Source organism: Lactuca virosa, chromosome 9, assembly GCF_052849685.1.
Source record: "Lactuca virosa cultivar CGN04683 chromosome 9, Lactuca_virosa_CGN04683_v6, whole genome shotgun sequence".
Classification (NCBI taxonomy): domain Eukaryota; kingdom Viridiplantae; phylum Streptophyta; class Magnoliopsida; order Asterales; family Asteraceae; genus Lactuca; species Lactuca virosa.
The window spans coordinates 42,690,661-42,706,285 of NC_136434.1; the positions used below are offsets into that span (position 1 = coordinate 42,690,661).

Consider the following 15,625-nt stretch of genomic DNA (forward strand, 5'->3'; position numbering starts at 1 on the left):
TCCTACTGTTGGCAAGGAAAATCTGGTGTGTAAACTAAAGAAAAGTCTGTATGGTTTGAAGTAGGCTCCAAGGCAGTGGTACTTGAAGTTTGATAGCTTCATGCATAGGAGTGGGTATAGTAGATGTGAGATGGATCACTACTGTTATTTTAAGAAATTCAAGTCCTATTATATCATCCTATTGTTATATGTTGATGACATGTTAATTGTTGGATCTGACATGTAGGAGATCAACAAGCTAAAGAAGCAATTGGCCAGTGAGTTCGAGATGAAGGACTTAGAGGATGCTAAACAAATATTAGGCATGAGCATAGCCATGGACAAAGTTACTGGTATACTAAAACTTTCACAAGCCAAGTACATCAATAAAGTTTTAGAAAAGGTCAGCATGGCAGATGCGAAAGCCAGAAGTACACCATTGTGGAGTCATTTGAGACTTACCAAGAAGCAATCCCCAAAAATGGAAGAAGACAGAGAATACATGACCAAAGTTCCCTACGCATCTGCAGTTGGTAGTTTAATATATGCAATGAATGCACGAGACCAGATATTGCTCATGCAACGGGAGTTGTGAGCAGATTCATGTCAAATCCCGGAAGACAAAATTGGGAAGGAGTGAAATGGTTGCAATGCTACTTAAAAGGAACAACTGAGTGTTCCTTATGTTTCAGAAGAAAATGAGTAGTTTTAGAAGGGTTCGCTGATGCAGAATTAGGTGGATGTGCAGATTCAGGAAAAAGCACAATGGGTTATGTGTTCATAATTGGGGGTACATTAATCAGCTGGATGTCAAGGTTATAAAAGAGTGTTTCTCTTTCAACCACAGAAGTAGAATGCATGGTACTTGCAGAAGCTTCCAAATAGCTCATATGGTTGAAGAGTTTCTTGTTAGAACTTGGAATGCAGCAGGAGGATTATGTACTGCATTGTGACAACCAAAGTGCAGTTCACTAAGCAACGAATCCAGTGTTTCACAGTAGAATAAAACACATTTAGATGATGTACCATTTCATTCGAGAGTTAATCAAGAAAGGAACTCTAAACTTAAAGAAAATACTTGGAACAAAGGATCCATGTGATATGTACACCAAGGTGGTTACCAATAAGAAGTCGAAGCTTTGTATGGCTTTAACTGGCCTTTCAGAAGTTTGAAGAGAAGGGTTTGGTAGAGAGAGAGAGAGAGAGAGAGAGAGAGAGAGAGAGAAAGAAAGAGAGGGAGTACTTTGAGGAATGGTAAAATTTGAATGGCAGATGAAGTTGTTCAAGCCTTCAAGTGGGAGATTGTTGGGGTAAGAAGTCTTGTCCAACATGGAGCACTTTGATCACATTGGAGCACTTGGGGTTCATAGAGCATGTGACAAAGGAATAGATCGTCTAAGAAAGGAATGGATCATCAGACAAAGGAACAAATCAAGTGACAAAGGAACGGATCTTCAAAAAGGTGGGTTGGAGCAACTTAGAGTGGCTTGGAGCAACTTGGAGTGGTTTTGGAGCAACGTGGACCAACTTGGAGCACTTGGAGCAACTTGAAGCAACATAGAGCAACATGTTGCACCATGATGACTGATGTTGCGCCATTCCTTAGGATGTTGTGCCATATAGAGACATCTTGCGCCACCCATGAAGATGTTGGGAAAAAGGGAGAGGAGTTGTGCCAAAGGAATGGATGTTGAGCCACACACAGGAGATGTTGCGCCATAAGGAAGCCAATAAGGAGATGTTGCGCCACGTCTATAAGATGTTGCACCATGAGGGTATAAAGTTGCGCCAAGGGAAGGATGTTGCGCCATCTTGAGGAGATGTTGCGCCATCATGGACCATCTTGGTACATGATGCGCCATCTTGATTCCTTTGCCATATTGATCCACATATGCTTAGAAGATGATCATGCTCAAGAAATATACCATGTTGTGCCACCATGATGGATGTCAGGCCATTAGTGATCATTATGCTCCACCTGTGCATCATGTTGCTCCACTATGGTTAAGGTGATCCAACATGTGTGTTGATGATGCTCATGAGTTGTATGACATGGAAGAATGTTTTAGAAGATGTTATATGGCGAAATATGATTGGTTGTCACTATTCATGGGTCTGTGGGCCAATGGGCTTGGCCCATTAGGCTTTTAAGTCTAATCTCTCAAGTATAAATAGGCTAATACCCTCATAATTGTAAATTGCTAGATTTCACTTTTGAGTGTTTGTAATAGTTCCAAAAAGTTAATAAAATCACCTCTCTCTCTCTCTCTCTCTCTCTCTCTCTCTCTCTCCGCTCATGGATATAGGTCATCTTGACTGAACCACGTTAAACATTGTGTTCTTTTGATTTACGTTTTTTCAGAATTTTTCGTGAGTTCACCGAAGTTTGTTTTTTTGATATTTGTCTGAAGTGCTTAACTTGTTTTGTTGTCACCCACCACATTGAACTTACCTCCGAAATAACTATTAATTATTGTTATTCTTTTGGTTTTTAAACGTATTATACTTTTTTATTAATTTTCATTTAATATAAATAATTTATGAACGTATAGTTTTTCTTTAATCCTAACCTTATTTTCATTACGGCCCTTCTTATATTGGTTATTTCTTCCTTAGGTGCCTAGTTCTTGTCATGAAGTTGGCATATCCGTGTGGTCATACTTGGGGTTCCCCGTCTTTTATTGACAAGTGTCGAACTTTCCCTTCACTGGACCAATGTGTCGATTTCAATCACCTAACTATCCAGCAGTTCAGATTCCGTATAGTACTCTTAGAATGGTTAATTAGTGGTCCTCCATAGATGCTTTTATAGTCTCATTCCATTTTAAATACTTACACAGTCAATGTGCCTAGACATTAGGAGTAATCACACTCATCTGACATATGCAAATCAAAGCAGTCAATAGAAAAGCATGCATCCCATAATGCTATTCGAAGTATATGATTAAACTTAATCATGTGTAAGTAGGCAAAGGTTAATTAACCACTACCATATGTTTATCTGTTGGTGTTGCTTAATTGTTGCATTGCTTTTTCCATGATCTTAAAGTTGCATTTTTGGAGTGGACCCAGTGACACCCAATTAATAAACTTAATTTTTAGGCTATTATCTTATCTCGTTACATTTTTTTACAGTCTCTTGTCAATATATATGTCTAATGCATTACAACCTATTATGCCATGTCGTGCATAACAAACAGGAAACCAAGTCTTACTGAACATTTGGTCATTTGAATATTCTTAATTACAAAGAAGTAAATGAATAATGAGAATAATTTCATATGTTTTTCGGTGAGAAATTATCATTGATGATATACCCATAACGCGATACATATGTTTTCACTTTGAGGCTTCTTAAGTCTAATTCAATTGGTATCTAATCTGCGAGGGTGAATTCTACCAAATCTTTTAAGGAATTAAATGAAGACCCTCCTTTGAAGAGAGAATATTTAGCCTTTTCTTTCATGCTAATTGCTCTTTGCCTCAACTCTTGCCCTTCTTCATCCACCAAGAGTCTTCTGATTGCACTTTCGACTACTTTTATCTCTAGATTCTCCAGTTCCAGACCTACACGCCATACGTAACTCAGGTACCTGGAATTTACACATTGGTCCCCCATAACTGGTTGACATATCATTGGAACCCCTTCGGAAATACTTTCTAAAGTTGAGTTCCAACCACAGTGACTCCAAAACCCACCAACTGCAGAATGTGCCAGCACCTGTTTTTGTGGAGCCCACTTCAACACAAGACCTCTTCCTCTTACTTCTTCTGTAAAACCTTCCGGCAAAAATTCAATCCACTCCGACCCACTAACTGAACCGGGTCGGACCACCCATAAAAACGGTTGTTTGCTTTTGGCCAGCCCCCAGGCTGTCTCAGCAAGCTCGGTTTCATCCATGGTGGCTAAACTCCCCAGACTTACATAGAGAACTGATCTTGGAGCTTGCTTATCAAGCCATGAAATGCAACCAGTGTCTTCTTCAAGAAAGCTAGTAGATGGACACCTAGCCATTTTTATCAGAGGTCCGATGGCGAAAATTGGAACCTGGTAGTGCTGTCTGAGTTGTGTCAGCGCTGAAGACTCAAGAAACTCCATGGTGTTCCATATAATAGCTGAAGGGGTTCTAACACGTTCCGCAAGAGCAAGCATTTCTGTTGCAACTTCTGTAGGTGTATCATTAAAAGGTAAATCCTTGTACCTGAGGGGATGGAGCTCTGGAACAAGCTCCTGCAGTATGGAATCTGTGTTGTAGTGTGGTAAAAAAGTGATATAAAGGTTACTATATATATATATATATATATATATATATATTTATATACCGACATATCTACAGTTAAAAGGTAAAGTACTAACTAACCTTGAACAGGAAGTTGCCCTTCTGCATGTAGCCGAGGAAGAGCAAGGAAAGCCGGCATATACGATGCACTACAACTGCGCAAAACAATGCTAGGAAGATTCAAATTGCTAGCAACTTCTTCAGCAAAATACATGATATTATCGTGTATGACTGTGATCGTATGATTCATTTCATCTTTTCCTTCTTCAATCTTTCGAGTCAAGTGATCTTGAAGCTGCATTTTGCAGTTATTGTTAAGGGCTTCAAGGAACTTTGTGTAGTTGGCTGAGGCATCAATGGCTGAAAAGTTGTCAGAAAGAGGAAGAAAGACGAATTCAGGATGGTTGGAAGGATCAGGGGAGTTTAATTTGGTATGGGCTAAGGTTATTGAGAAGCCTTTGGAATGAAGGACACTGCCGAGCTGAAGCATAGGCGTCATGTGACCTTGAAATGGACTTGCTACCAGTACCAAAGGTTTCCCTCTCTTTCTCTCATCTCCCATCATTCTTCCTATTGCCTACTAGCTAGTTAAACTTTAATCCTTTGCAATTATATATATATGAAAAAAAGTCAACAATAAGAGAGATTTATGTCTTTATCACGTAGCTGGTATTAGGTCGTTGATAGCATATTTAGCAGCTTGTTAAAGTTGAAAAGAAATGGTTGAAAAAACACGATTTAGATAGTATTAACAATGCATTTATAAATTGATTTCAAAATAAGAACACTTATTGTAAACAAGACAATGACTAATATTTTTTAACTTTTATTCTAACTAATTGTTGTGCGGATATCGTATGCTATGAGAATTACTAAGAGAATAAGTTGTTTAGCAATGCGAATAGGTTCAACCTTACAAAAATATCGTCATTTTCATGCATTCTCGCTAATTATTATTTATTTTTGTTCTCACACATCGTTTTTCACTCATTTTCATTCTGACAGAATACGACCCAATAAACATTCTGAGAATAATAATAATAAGTGTATAATAACCTTATAGACGATTCAATTAGTGAAAATGTGTGTTAATGACAATAGTTACCTAAGATTGAACGTATTTATATTATCAAACAACATATTTTCTTTATCATTCTCATAGCATACGATATCCGCACAACAATTAGTTAGAATAGAATAAACTAAGCCTATATATATATATATATATATATATATATATATATATATATATATATATATATATATATATATATATATATATATATATGGTTTTAAAACATGTTTTAGATGATAAACTAACAAACGGTTTATTTGATTAATAAAACAAACTTAATAAATTCATTAAAATGCCTATTAATATATAATTTGATTTGCAAAAATGGGTTGATTCTTATTTGATTTGCAAAAATGGGTTTTTTTTGTGGCCCCACATAAAAAACAAACCTATTAATATATAATTTTACATGGCCCCTTCAACTTCCATAATAATCCCATAACTTATATATTATTTAATTTTTTTATCTTTAATTTTTTAAGTTTATATTTTAATCTTTATTACATATAATATATAAGTTTATTATTCAAATTACATAATCGGAATTATATATATATATATATATATATATATATATATATATATATATATATATATATATATATATATATATATAGATCCGGTAAGAAATTTTTTTTGGTAGGAAGGTAATAAGTTTTTTTTCTACATATTTTTTTGACGAACAAAATAAATGAATCACTAGATGATTCATTTGTAAGATGATTCACAAGAAAAAATTCTCAAAAAAACATCTTTATGATTCATTTTTAAGTAAATTAAGAAAAAATTCACTTTTATGACAATTTTAGTGAATAACAACAAATTCATTGTATAAATGAATCATCAAGATGTTTTTTTAAGAATTTTTTCTTGTGAATCATCTTACAATTGAATCATCTAATGATTCATTTTGTTTGTTCGCGAAAAAAATATGTAGAAAGAAAACTTTTTACCTTCCTACCAAAAATTTCTTCTTATTTGATCTTGACTCTATATATATATATATATATATATATATATATATATATATATATATATATATATATATATATAATTTTTATGCCAAATTATTTGTAGAAAAAAACAAAAGTCATTGAATTGTCATTCTTTATCTCGAAAGTAGATGTCTGAGTTATCACTATCCACATGCAAAAGTAGATGTCTTAATTGTCACTATCCATATACAAAAGTAAAAGTATGAATTGTCACTTTCATCTGAAAATAAGTAAGTAAAAGTTAAAAAAAATAATTATAACTTTGTTTACGTTTAATTCATTTTCTGATGTATATATTGAATTCACCATTTTAGTTTTCATCATCATTTTCATAAACCATAGTTCTCACAAATTTGAAATCCCAGCTTTTCTTCTTTAATTCTTCAGTCACGTTTGTGACTTCATACACAAATCTTCCTTCGCAACTAAATTGTAAGGTACATACTCTTGTCTAAATTTCAAATATCTAACGTGAAACATTATATATAATATGATAATTTATATATTTTATCTTATTGTTTACTTTGCAGTTACAAATAATGTGGCCTGCGAATACTAGTCTTGTATATCTTCTTAACAATTATGGAGTATCACAGCCAGTTCAGCCTATTGATTTTGTCACCAACCCCTCCGAGGTACAATTTCCTTTACCTAATGGTGCTAGATGTGAGACAGATAATGACTTTGGATTTGATGAACCCAACTCCCAATTTAGTGAAAATAGTGTTAGTGAATCATTAAGTGATGTTGGGGATGAGTCTGACGATAATGTGAATGAAACTCCGATTGTGAGTAACCATCCAGTTATGAACTTTATGAACGATATTGGAGACGAAGGAGACGATGACATAGTAGATATTCAAGACAAAATTCATTTAGATTTTTGGAATGAATCTGAAAACAAAATAAGGTTAGGAATGTTGTTTGAAAATAAGGATCATGTAAAAAAGGCAGTAAGACTTTGGTCGATCAAGCAAAATAGAGAGTTTAAGGTTTGTGAAAGTAAAAGTAGTTTTTGGATAGCAAAGTGTAAAACTCTTGGCGGTGAAGAAGGAAGTTCTAATACTGACCCATATACACCGCAGTGTGCATGGTATGTTCGTGCAATGAAAAAGAAAAACCATCATATGTGGAAGATCACACGTTGGGTGGATGCACACAATTGTTTTGGATCTTGTAGAGGCAATGACACCAGAAGTCTAAACTCTGCAACTATAGCCTTCTATATCATCCACTCAATTGAAAAAGATATTGCTTATCCAGTGAAACATATACAGGCAGATATTAAAAATAGTCTAAATGTTGATGTTTCTTATTGGAAGGCATGGCATGGTAGGAGGAAAGCCATAGAGAACATTTATGGAACTTGGGAAAGTAACTTTGGAGAGTTACCCAAGTACATTGCAACTTTGCAAACTTCAAATCCTAATACCGTCGTGAAATGGTTTCATAATCCAAATGGCTCATCACATGTGGCAACATTTAAGTATATTTTTTGGGCTTTTGGACCTGCAATTAATGCATTTCATCTATGCCGACCTGTTATTTCCATTGATGCTTGTCATTTGAGAGGTTCGTACAAGGGTAAAATGCTTATTGCTGTTACAAAAGATGCCAACAATAATATATTACCAGTTTCTTATGCCATTGTTGATGAGGAAACTACACACAGTTGGAGTTGGTTTTTGTATCAGTTCAGACATTTTGTTGCTCAAGACAGACAATTGTGTGTTATTTCAGACCGACATCAAGGAATAATTCACGCAATGGAAAATCTAGAGGAATGGAAAGAGCCATTGGGATACCATCGATTTTGTCTTCGACACATCAGAAGCAATCTCATGAAAAAGTACAAGAACGTGAGGCTTAAATCATTTTGTTGGGATATTGGAAGCACCACACAAAAAAGAAAGTTTGTGAAGTATAAGAAACAAATCAAAACAATCAATCTTGAAGCCTGACAATATTTAGACCAAATTGATAAAAGTCAATGGTGTCTTTTTTATGATGAAAATCGTCGATGGGGGTCGTTAACGACAAATATATCCGAGAGTATGAAGAATGCACTACGAGGAGCAAGACAACTACCTATTAGGGCGTGTATTTGATCTTATATTCAATAGAACTGTGCAACTTTTTAGAAAACATAGTGATGCTGCAATGAATTGCAACACACCTCTATCATCACGTATATGGCGTCTCTTTCGTAAACGTGACACTTCTGCACAAAGTCATACTTTAACTGAGTTCAACTATAATGAAGGTGTCTATAGAATTGTCACCAAGTTACGAGTAAATGAAAACGGAGGAAATACCCACACTGTCAGTTATTATCAACATACATGCACATGTGGTAAGTGGCAGATGGAAAGATTCCCTTGTTCACATGCTCTTGCAGTTTGTCGTTTTAGAGGGGATAACCCTTTTTCCATTATCAATCATGTTTACACAACTGTGACGTACAAGCAACAATATAATGACGGGTTTTCACCACTTCCTCATGTTGATTATTGGTTAGAGGCTAATTGGAGTATTCAAGCAAATAACTCAAAATGTGTTGTCGGTCGAGGTCGGAGGCGTGCAAATCGATTTCGTAACAAGATGGATGTTTGCCATCCTGCTGAACCTCGTAAATGTGGACTATGCCATCAACCTAGTCATAACAGGAGAAATTGTTCAAATTCTCAACCAAGATTCAATGCGATGTGAACCATGTAACTTTTATTATTCTTGTAATTTTATGTTTAATTTAGTTGTTAGTTCATGTTTAATTTCTTTTGTAGTCGTGTCTTTAATTATCTTGTAATTTCGTAATTTCGTAACATGTAATATATTCGATATTGGTATCAATTAGAATGTGTTTATTAAAACTTTCTAATGGTGTAAATCGCAATAACATAATAGACATATTTCAGTTATATGTTTTTAATATATACAAATTTACATTTGTTGTAAAAAAGCTTAAAAAATAAATTTTTTATTAAAAAAGATATAAAATAAATATAACATATAAGTTATAGGGTTATTATGAAAGTTGAAGGGCCCAAAATGTGAAAATTACATATTAATATGTTTGTTTTTTATGTGGGGCCACAAAAAAACCCATTTTTGCAAATGAAATAAGAATCAACCCATTTTTACAACCCATTTTTACAAAGGGTTTCTATTTTCAACCAATTTTTGCAAAAAACTCTCTTCCTATTGCCTACTAGCTAGTTAAACTTTAATCCTTTGCAATTATATATATATGAAAAAAAGTCAACAATAAGAGAGATTTATGTCTTTATCAGGTAGCTGGTATTAGGTCGTTGATAGAATATTTAGCAGCTTGTTAAAGTTGAAAAGAAATGGTTGAAAAAACACGATTTAGATAGTATTAACAATGCATTTATAAATTGATTTCAAAATAAGAACACTTATTGTAAACAAGACAATGACTAATATTTTTTAACTTTTATTCTAACTAATTATTGTGCGGATATCGTATGCTATGAGAATTACTAAGGAAATAAGTTGTTTAGCAATGCGAATAGGTTCAACCTTACAAAAATATCGTCATTTTCATGCATTCTCGCTAATTATTATTTATTTTTGTTCTCACACATCGTTTTTCACTCATTTTCATTCTGACAGAATACGACCCAATAAACATTCTGAGAATAATAATAATAAGTGTATAATAACCTTATAGACGATTCAATTAGTGAAAATGTGTGTTAATGACAATAGTTATGTAAGATTGAACGTATTTATATTATCAAACAACATATTTTCTTTATCATTCTCATAGCATACGATATCCGCACAATAATTAGTTAGAATAGAATAACCTAAGCCTATATATATATATATATATATATATATATATATATATATATATATATATATATATATATATATATATATATATATGGTTTTAAAACATGTTTTAGATGATAAACTAACAAACGGTGTATTTATTAATAAAACAAACTTAATAAATTCATTAAAATGGCTCTTTGAGTATCATAATTTATTTTAAGTTTTGACACTCATGATAAACTTAAAAAACTAAAAAAATAAGTTACATTAATTACAAGGTTGAAGTTGTGGTTTCACCACACCTCTCACTTTTTGTGAGCCACCTTGGAGTAGGGGTGAGCAAAAATCATACCGCAACTAAAATTAACCACAAAAACCGTATAAACCGTAACCACAATAAAAACCGATAGTGAAGTTTTCTGTTTTTCAAAAACCGCAAATTTGCGGTGCGGTGCGGTTATTAGTTTTCAGAAACCGCAAAACAACCGCACCGCACCGCATATATTATATACAATTTTTTTTTGATTAATTATTAATTAATTAAATGCTCAAAATAAAACAAGTTTTATGGATGAAAGAATGATAAAATTCTAGAAGACAAAAATGTTGGTTTTTTGAAATTTTGGAAAATGACGAAATTTGACAGTTTTAAGATATTTATTATTAATTACTAGTGATTTGAAGTTTTTAAGATATTAGTTGTTTGTGATTACCTTATGGTTTTTTTATTACAAGTAATATGTTTGAACTCTTAAAACCGTTTGAACTATAAATTGTGGATAAAAACCACACAAAATAACCACACCAAAATCATGCGGTTAATAACCGAAACAGAAAAAAAAATAAACCGCACCACAAAAATAACCGCACTAAGGGTTTTGAAAATGGATTAACCGCATTTGCGGTTAGTGGTGAAGTTTTAGCCAATAAACGCACCGAACCACACCGCGTTCACCCATACCTTGGAGCCATATCACTATCTCTTCTCCTTACTTGGTTTACTTTTCACCTTGGAAATAGTTACCTCTTATTTTCTTTCACTTTCTAATCATCACGAACTTAATAAAAACAAACATAACTACATAAGAAGCAATAAAATGTATGAAAAATGAGACGTGGTTCCGTGAAATCTACCGCAGTGGTTTGAATTTTGCGGTGAAATACATAGGTAGGACAATGTTCACCACAGCTACTGCGGTCCACATTAATTCGTCGCAGTGTGTGGTAACAACACATCGATTAGTCTAAACTAGTTCTGTCGTGTCAAAATAATATCGTGTAACTTAAGTTGGTTAAATTACTTTATTCTTGCTTTGAAAACTGAGTTCAAGCATGGATGGTATTTTTTTCAAAAAAATCCGTTACCATATGAAAGTCTAATTCTTTTACATTTAAACAATAATTTTGGTAATTTGATGGGACCTTTCTTCTGTATTGGTTGCGGGCCTCATATTTGTTTGGGGTTGTGCATCATAACGTGTTTGAGTGTGATTTTAGTCCTGAAAAAAAATTCAAAACTCTTCTTGATGAGATTGATTAAAAAGTGGATGGTGATTGAGTGGTCAAACATCTAACTTCTACCTATTTCTAAAAGTGGTAGTTACCCTCAAATCCCCTTTTTAGATTTATGGAGTGGAAATGGGTGCCTAACTTGTTCGTTGGCCAAGTCCAAAGGACAAAGGTGCTACTTTGGGAATTGAGAATTGAAATCTTTACTAACACGTTTAAATTTATATAATGAAAACTTAGGCTACTTGGAGTGGAGTTCGATGACACTCAACACATCCGAGCTGGAGTTGGGTCGACTCAAGCCGATTTGAGATCATGGGCAAAATTGAACGGATGTGTTGAGTGTCATCGAACTCCACTCCAAGTAGCCTAAGTTTTCATTATATAAATTTAAACGTGTTAGTAAAGATTTCAATTCTCAATTCCGAGCTGGAGTTGGGTCGACTCAAGCCGATTTGAGATCATGGGCAAAATTGAAAAATGTATTCTTTTTGCCTCTACGTGTGATGACTTAATACCAAAAGCTTTTTTATTTCTAAAATAATATAAGTAGATACATAAAAATAGGCCCCGGAAATTTGGAAGCTCTGAGTCATCGTCCATGCTGTCATACCCTCTGATACGGCCCTGACATCAATACACACTATGCCATCAATTCGACATGTGGAGTTTGGTGGTCAAACTTGATGAGGTTCTACCGATGAGAGAGAAAGAGCCAATTTTCAAATTTTAAAATTTTCATCTATTTTTTTATTTTAAATATTATCGGTTTTTTCTTTAAAAAATCAAATTTCTACCCATCTCTCAATCTATATAAATACTATTCACTATCTTATTTTTTATCACAATATAATATTTCATTTTTCATTCAAACATTCTTCATATTTGTGAAAAAATTGTTTCCCCTTCTAACTTCAAGAACTAGCAAGAAAAAAAATACCCAAAACATAAACCTAATCTTACGTTCATCACATACATTAATCTAAAATCAAAGTGACCGTCCTATTTATTCCCTCATATTTACCATTTTCCCGGTGCATACTACTATATCTTATCCATACACAACCACAATTTCAATCTCAATCCCAAGCCTAGTCCCAATTCCAATCTTAAGTGCAATCCTAACCGAAAAATAAGTTCAACCCATTTGATCACCTTCCCGACTCGCAATTCCATTTCTAATCCCAAACCGAATTTGAAACTGACTCTCAACTTAAAGTCGTACCTGAAACGGTTTCCGAGCCGGAAGAGATTTGACCTCAATCGGAACCCAAGAAAAAGGAAAGGCACCTTCTAAGAATTGGACACAGGAGGAAGAAATGACGTTGGCTCGTGCGTGGGTAGATTTTTCGGAAGACCCAAAGGTTGGGAAAAACCAAAATTTGCCAACTTTTTACTGGAAAGTTACTAGGCATTTTCACTCGGAAATGAATATTGGAGACTACGAAAAAAAAGATAAAATACTCGAAGTGGAGGAACACCACAAAAGTTGTCATCGAGTTTAACGTGATATTTTCGAGCATGACGCGACGATGGCAAAGTGGTGTAAATGATGAAACAATCTTTACATAAAGCTCTATCACTTTACTAGAATGATAACGACGTACCTTTCAAACTTCTTCATGTTTGGAACATTATGATGGCGTCGAGAAAGTGGCAAGATATCCAAACTTCGGAATCATTCACAGGTGGTTCTTCTAAAATAACCAAAACATCATTAACCACTCATAACTAATCGTCAAATGCACATGTCAGGATTGATCTCAACGAAGACGAGTCTATAGGGGTTCCAAGAGGTAGTCGTCCCATGAAAAGAGACCAAGTTAAATGAAAAGGTAAAGGGGGTGCTAGTAGTTCGAGTGACATCGAGCAAATGATTAGAAACATGGACAACTTGAAGATTGCATTGGAGCAATACTTGAGTGTCGCAAAAGAGAAGAAAAAATCTCGTGACATGGCGACTTTTACGAAAAAATAGTAGTCACCTTACCGTACGCGAAAGAGAATTGACGTTAAAGGCCAAAAACGAGATTGCAAGAAAACATAATATGTAGGTTTATCTATGTTTCATAGTTTTAATTTCTATATTTTGTGTTTTTAATTTCTATGTTTCGTAGTTTTAATTTCTATGTTTCGTATTTTTAAGTGTCTTGTAATTTTCCTTTCAAGTTATTGAAATTTTGGTTTTTTAAAAATAATTTGTTTATACTGATTATATTTTATATAAATCAGTTTTAGTAAAAAAAAATAAACCGTGGCAAACCACACCCTCTAAATGGAAAATTTGCGAGGTGTGACAAATTCTACGTGACACTTATGTGGCAGCACAAAGGGTGTGACAAAAGTGGCACCACTCCCTCTAACCTTGATATACATTAAGATAACATACCATTACAATTTTAAGTACCTGACTTGTAACGTCCTAAAATATAGAGTAAAATTTTCATTTTTAAACAAACCAAACCAACCATAACCATTTCATAAAATGATCATCATACTATTAAATATATTTTTCAAAAGAAAACATTATAGTACAAAAATGATAGTGTGAAAACTCCAATGAATGTGATGCAATCAAGTCTGAATCTTTCCCTTGCTACAAGAAGTACATGAAACATTTAAACTTAAAACTGTAAGCACAAAGTTTAGTGAGTTTCCCAATATACATATCGGTCACACTCATCATACGTAACGGGGCCCACCCAAGGAACATAACGCCCCCCCCCTCCCCCCCCCCAAAAAAAAACATGTGTAAATGTATAGTGGTCCCCGCTCAACATACATAATGGTACCCGCACAACATATGGACATGAAAGAGTCACAAAGATAGTTTAGCATACTACACAGTTGTAACACCTGCTTTTTAGGTATGTTTCTTTTAAAGTTAGATTGATTAAATCTTAATTTTAAGGCTTTTGGTTGGCCACAATGTGGTGGTGGAGGATCACCACGGTGTGGTGTCGTCCGTTAAATTAACGCATGTTTACTAGTGACCACGACGTGGTCATGTATTGGCCACGATGTAGTGACGGCTGGGGCTCAAAACCCTAAATCTTGGGCCTTGGGCCCTATTTAAAGGATGTATGGTTAGGATTTCTCCCACCCTCATCCTCCATCACCCTTAAAGCAAAACCCTAGCCTCATATTGGTGTGCTTGATCTACTTTGCTTTTGGTGTCCATTAAAGGAATAAGGGAACCATTTGTAGTGGAAAGGGCCATCTAGCATGTAACATCCTAAAATTGAAGACCAGGTTCTTAAATTAATAAAGTAAATAAATGAAAAATGATTTATATACTTAAATCATCAAGATATAATCATATCATTATTATATATGAAGTTTAGAAAGTTAGAAGTGAAAATAATAACACTTTAAAAGTTTAAGGGTCAAAAGTGTCGATTTGGCAAAGTAAGTTGACCAAATGGTTGACTCAATTAATGGGTTAGACTACAAAAGTTTATAATGGATGGGGAGGGACTTATTATGTCTAAATTGAAGTTAAAATCTCAAAATATGAGTTTATGATGGAAATCGGCAAAATGAGCAAACTTGAGGGACCAAATAATAAACTTTTGGAAAATAAGATGCATTCTTCTTCCCCTCATTCTTTTGGATCGTGTTTTGCAACAAGGGAGAAGAACTAATGGCGATTTCACTCTTCTTCATCATCTAGAGTTTGATTCAAGTGGGGAATTGAACATCCAAGCAAGAAAGGGAGGAACATAGGCTTGTAAGGTATAATCTCTTCTCCTTTAACCTAGAAAATTCGAATACGTGAAGTGTGTGAAATCCAAATGTCGATTTTTATGGAATTTATTGATTAGGTTTTTGGTTTCTAACATCCCTTAAGTAGTTTTTATTTTTCCACCCTCAAACCAATCACTATATTCACTATATTGGTGGATTGGATGATTTGGGTGAAAACCTTCATGAACCCTAGAAAACCCATATTGCGGATATTGAAATAGATGATGAAATTGGAATGG

General features: G+C 34.1%; 2 protein-coding genes and 1 long non-coding RNA gene across 4 annotated transcripts; 2 read left to right on the plus strand and 1 right to left on the minus strand.

Moving 5' to 3' along the window:
- Positions 1-2,846: 2,846 nt before the first annotated feature.
- LOC145141109 (uncharacterized) lies at positions 2,847-4,692 on the plus strand. The gene is made up of 3 exons (XR_013722451.1): positions 2,847-2,939; positions 4,350-4,484; positions 4,568-4,692. It is a non-coding gene; the product is annotated as an uncharacterized LOC145141109 (long non-coding RNA).
- LOC145141108 (UDP-glycosyltransferase 76H1-like) lies at positions 3,089-4,834 on the minus strand. Of its 2 annotated transcripts, none has more exons than XM_079074443.1 (2): positions 4,341-4,834; positions 3,089-4,146 (listed from the first exon to the last, which is right to left on the minus strand). In XM_079074443.1, the coding sequence occupies exons 1-2, from the start codon at positions 4,822-4,824 to the stop codon at positions 3,356-3,358; spliced, it is 1,275 nt and encodes a 424-aa protein (XP_078930569.1). In that variant the 5' UTR covers positions 4,825-4,834; the 3' UTR covers positions 3,089-3,355. The 2 variants fall into 2 exon arrangements, with proteins under 2 accessions (XP_078930569.1, XP_078930568.1); XM_079074442.1 differs by having other exon boundaries at positions 3,089-4,224.
- A 1,739-nt stretch (positions 4,835-6,573) lies between these two features.
- LOC145140210 (uncharacterized) lies at positions 6,574-9,112 on the plus strand. The gene is made up of 2 exons (XM_079073778.1): positions 6,574-6,766; positions 6,860-9,112. Exon 2 carries the CDS (start codon positions 6,869-6,871, stop codon positions 8,288-8,290), a length of 1,422 nt encoding a protein of 473 aa, XP_078929904.1. The 5' UTR covers positions 6,574-6,766; positions 6,860-6,868; the 3' UTR covers positions 8,291-9,112.
- Positions 9,113-15,625: the final 6,513 nt, after the last annotated feature.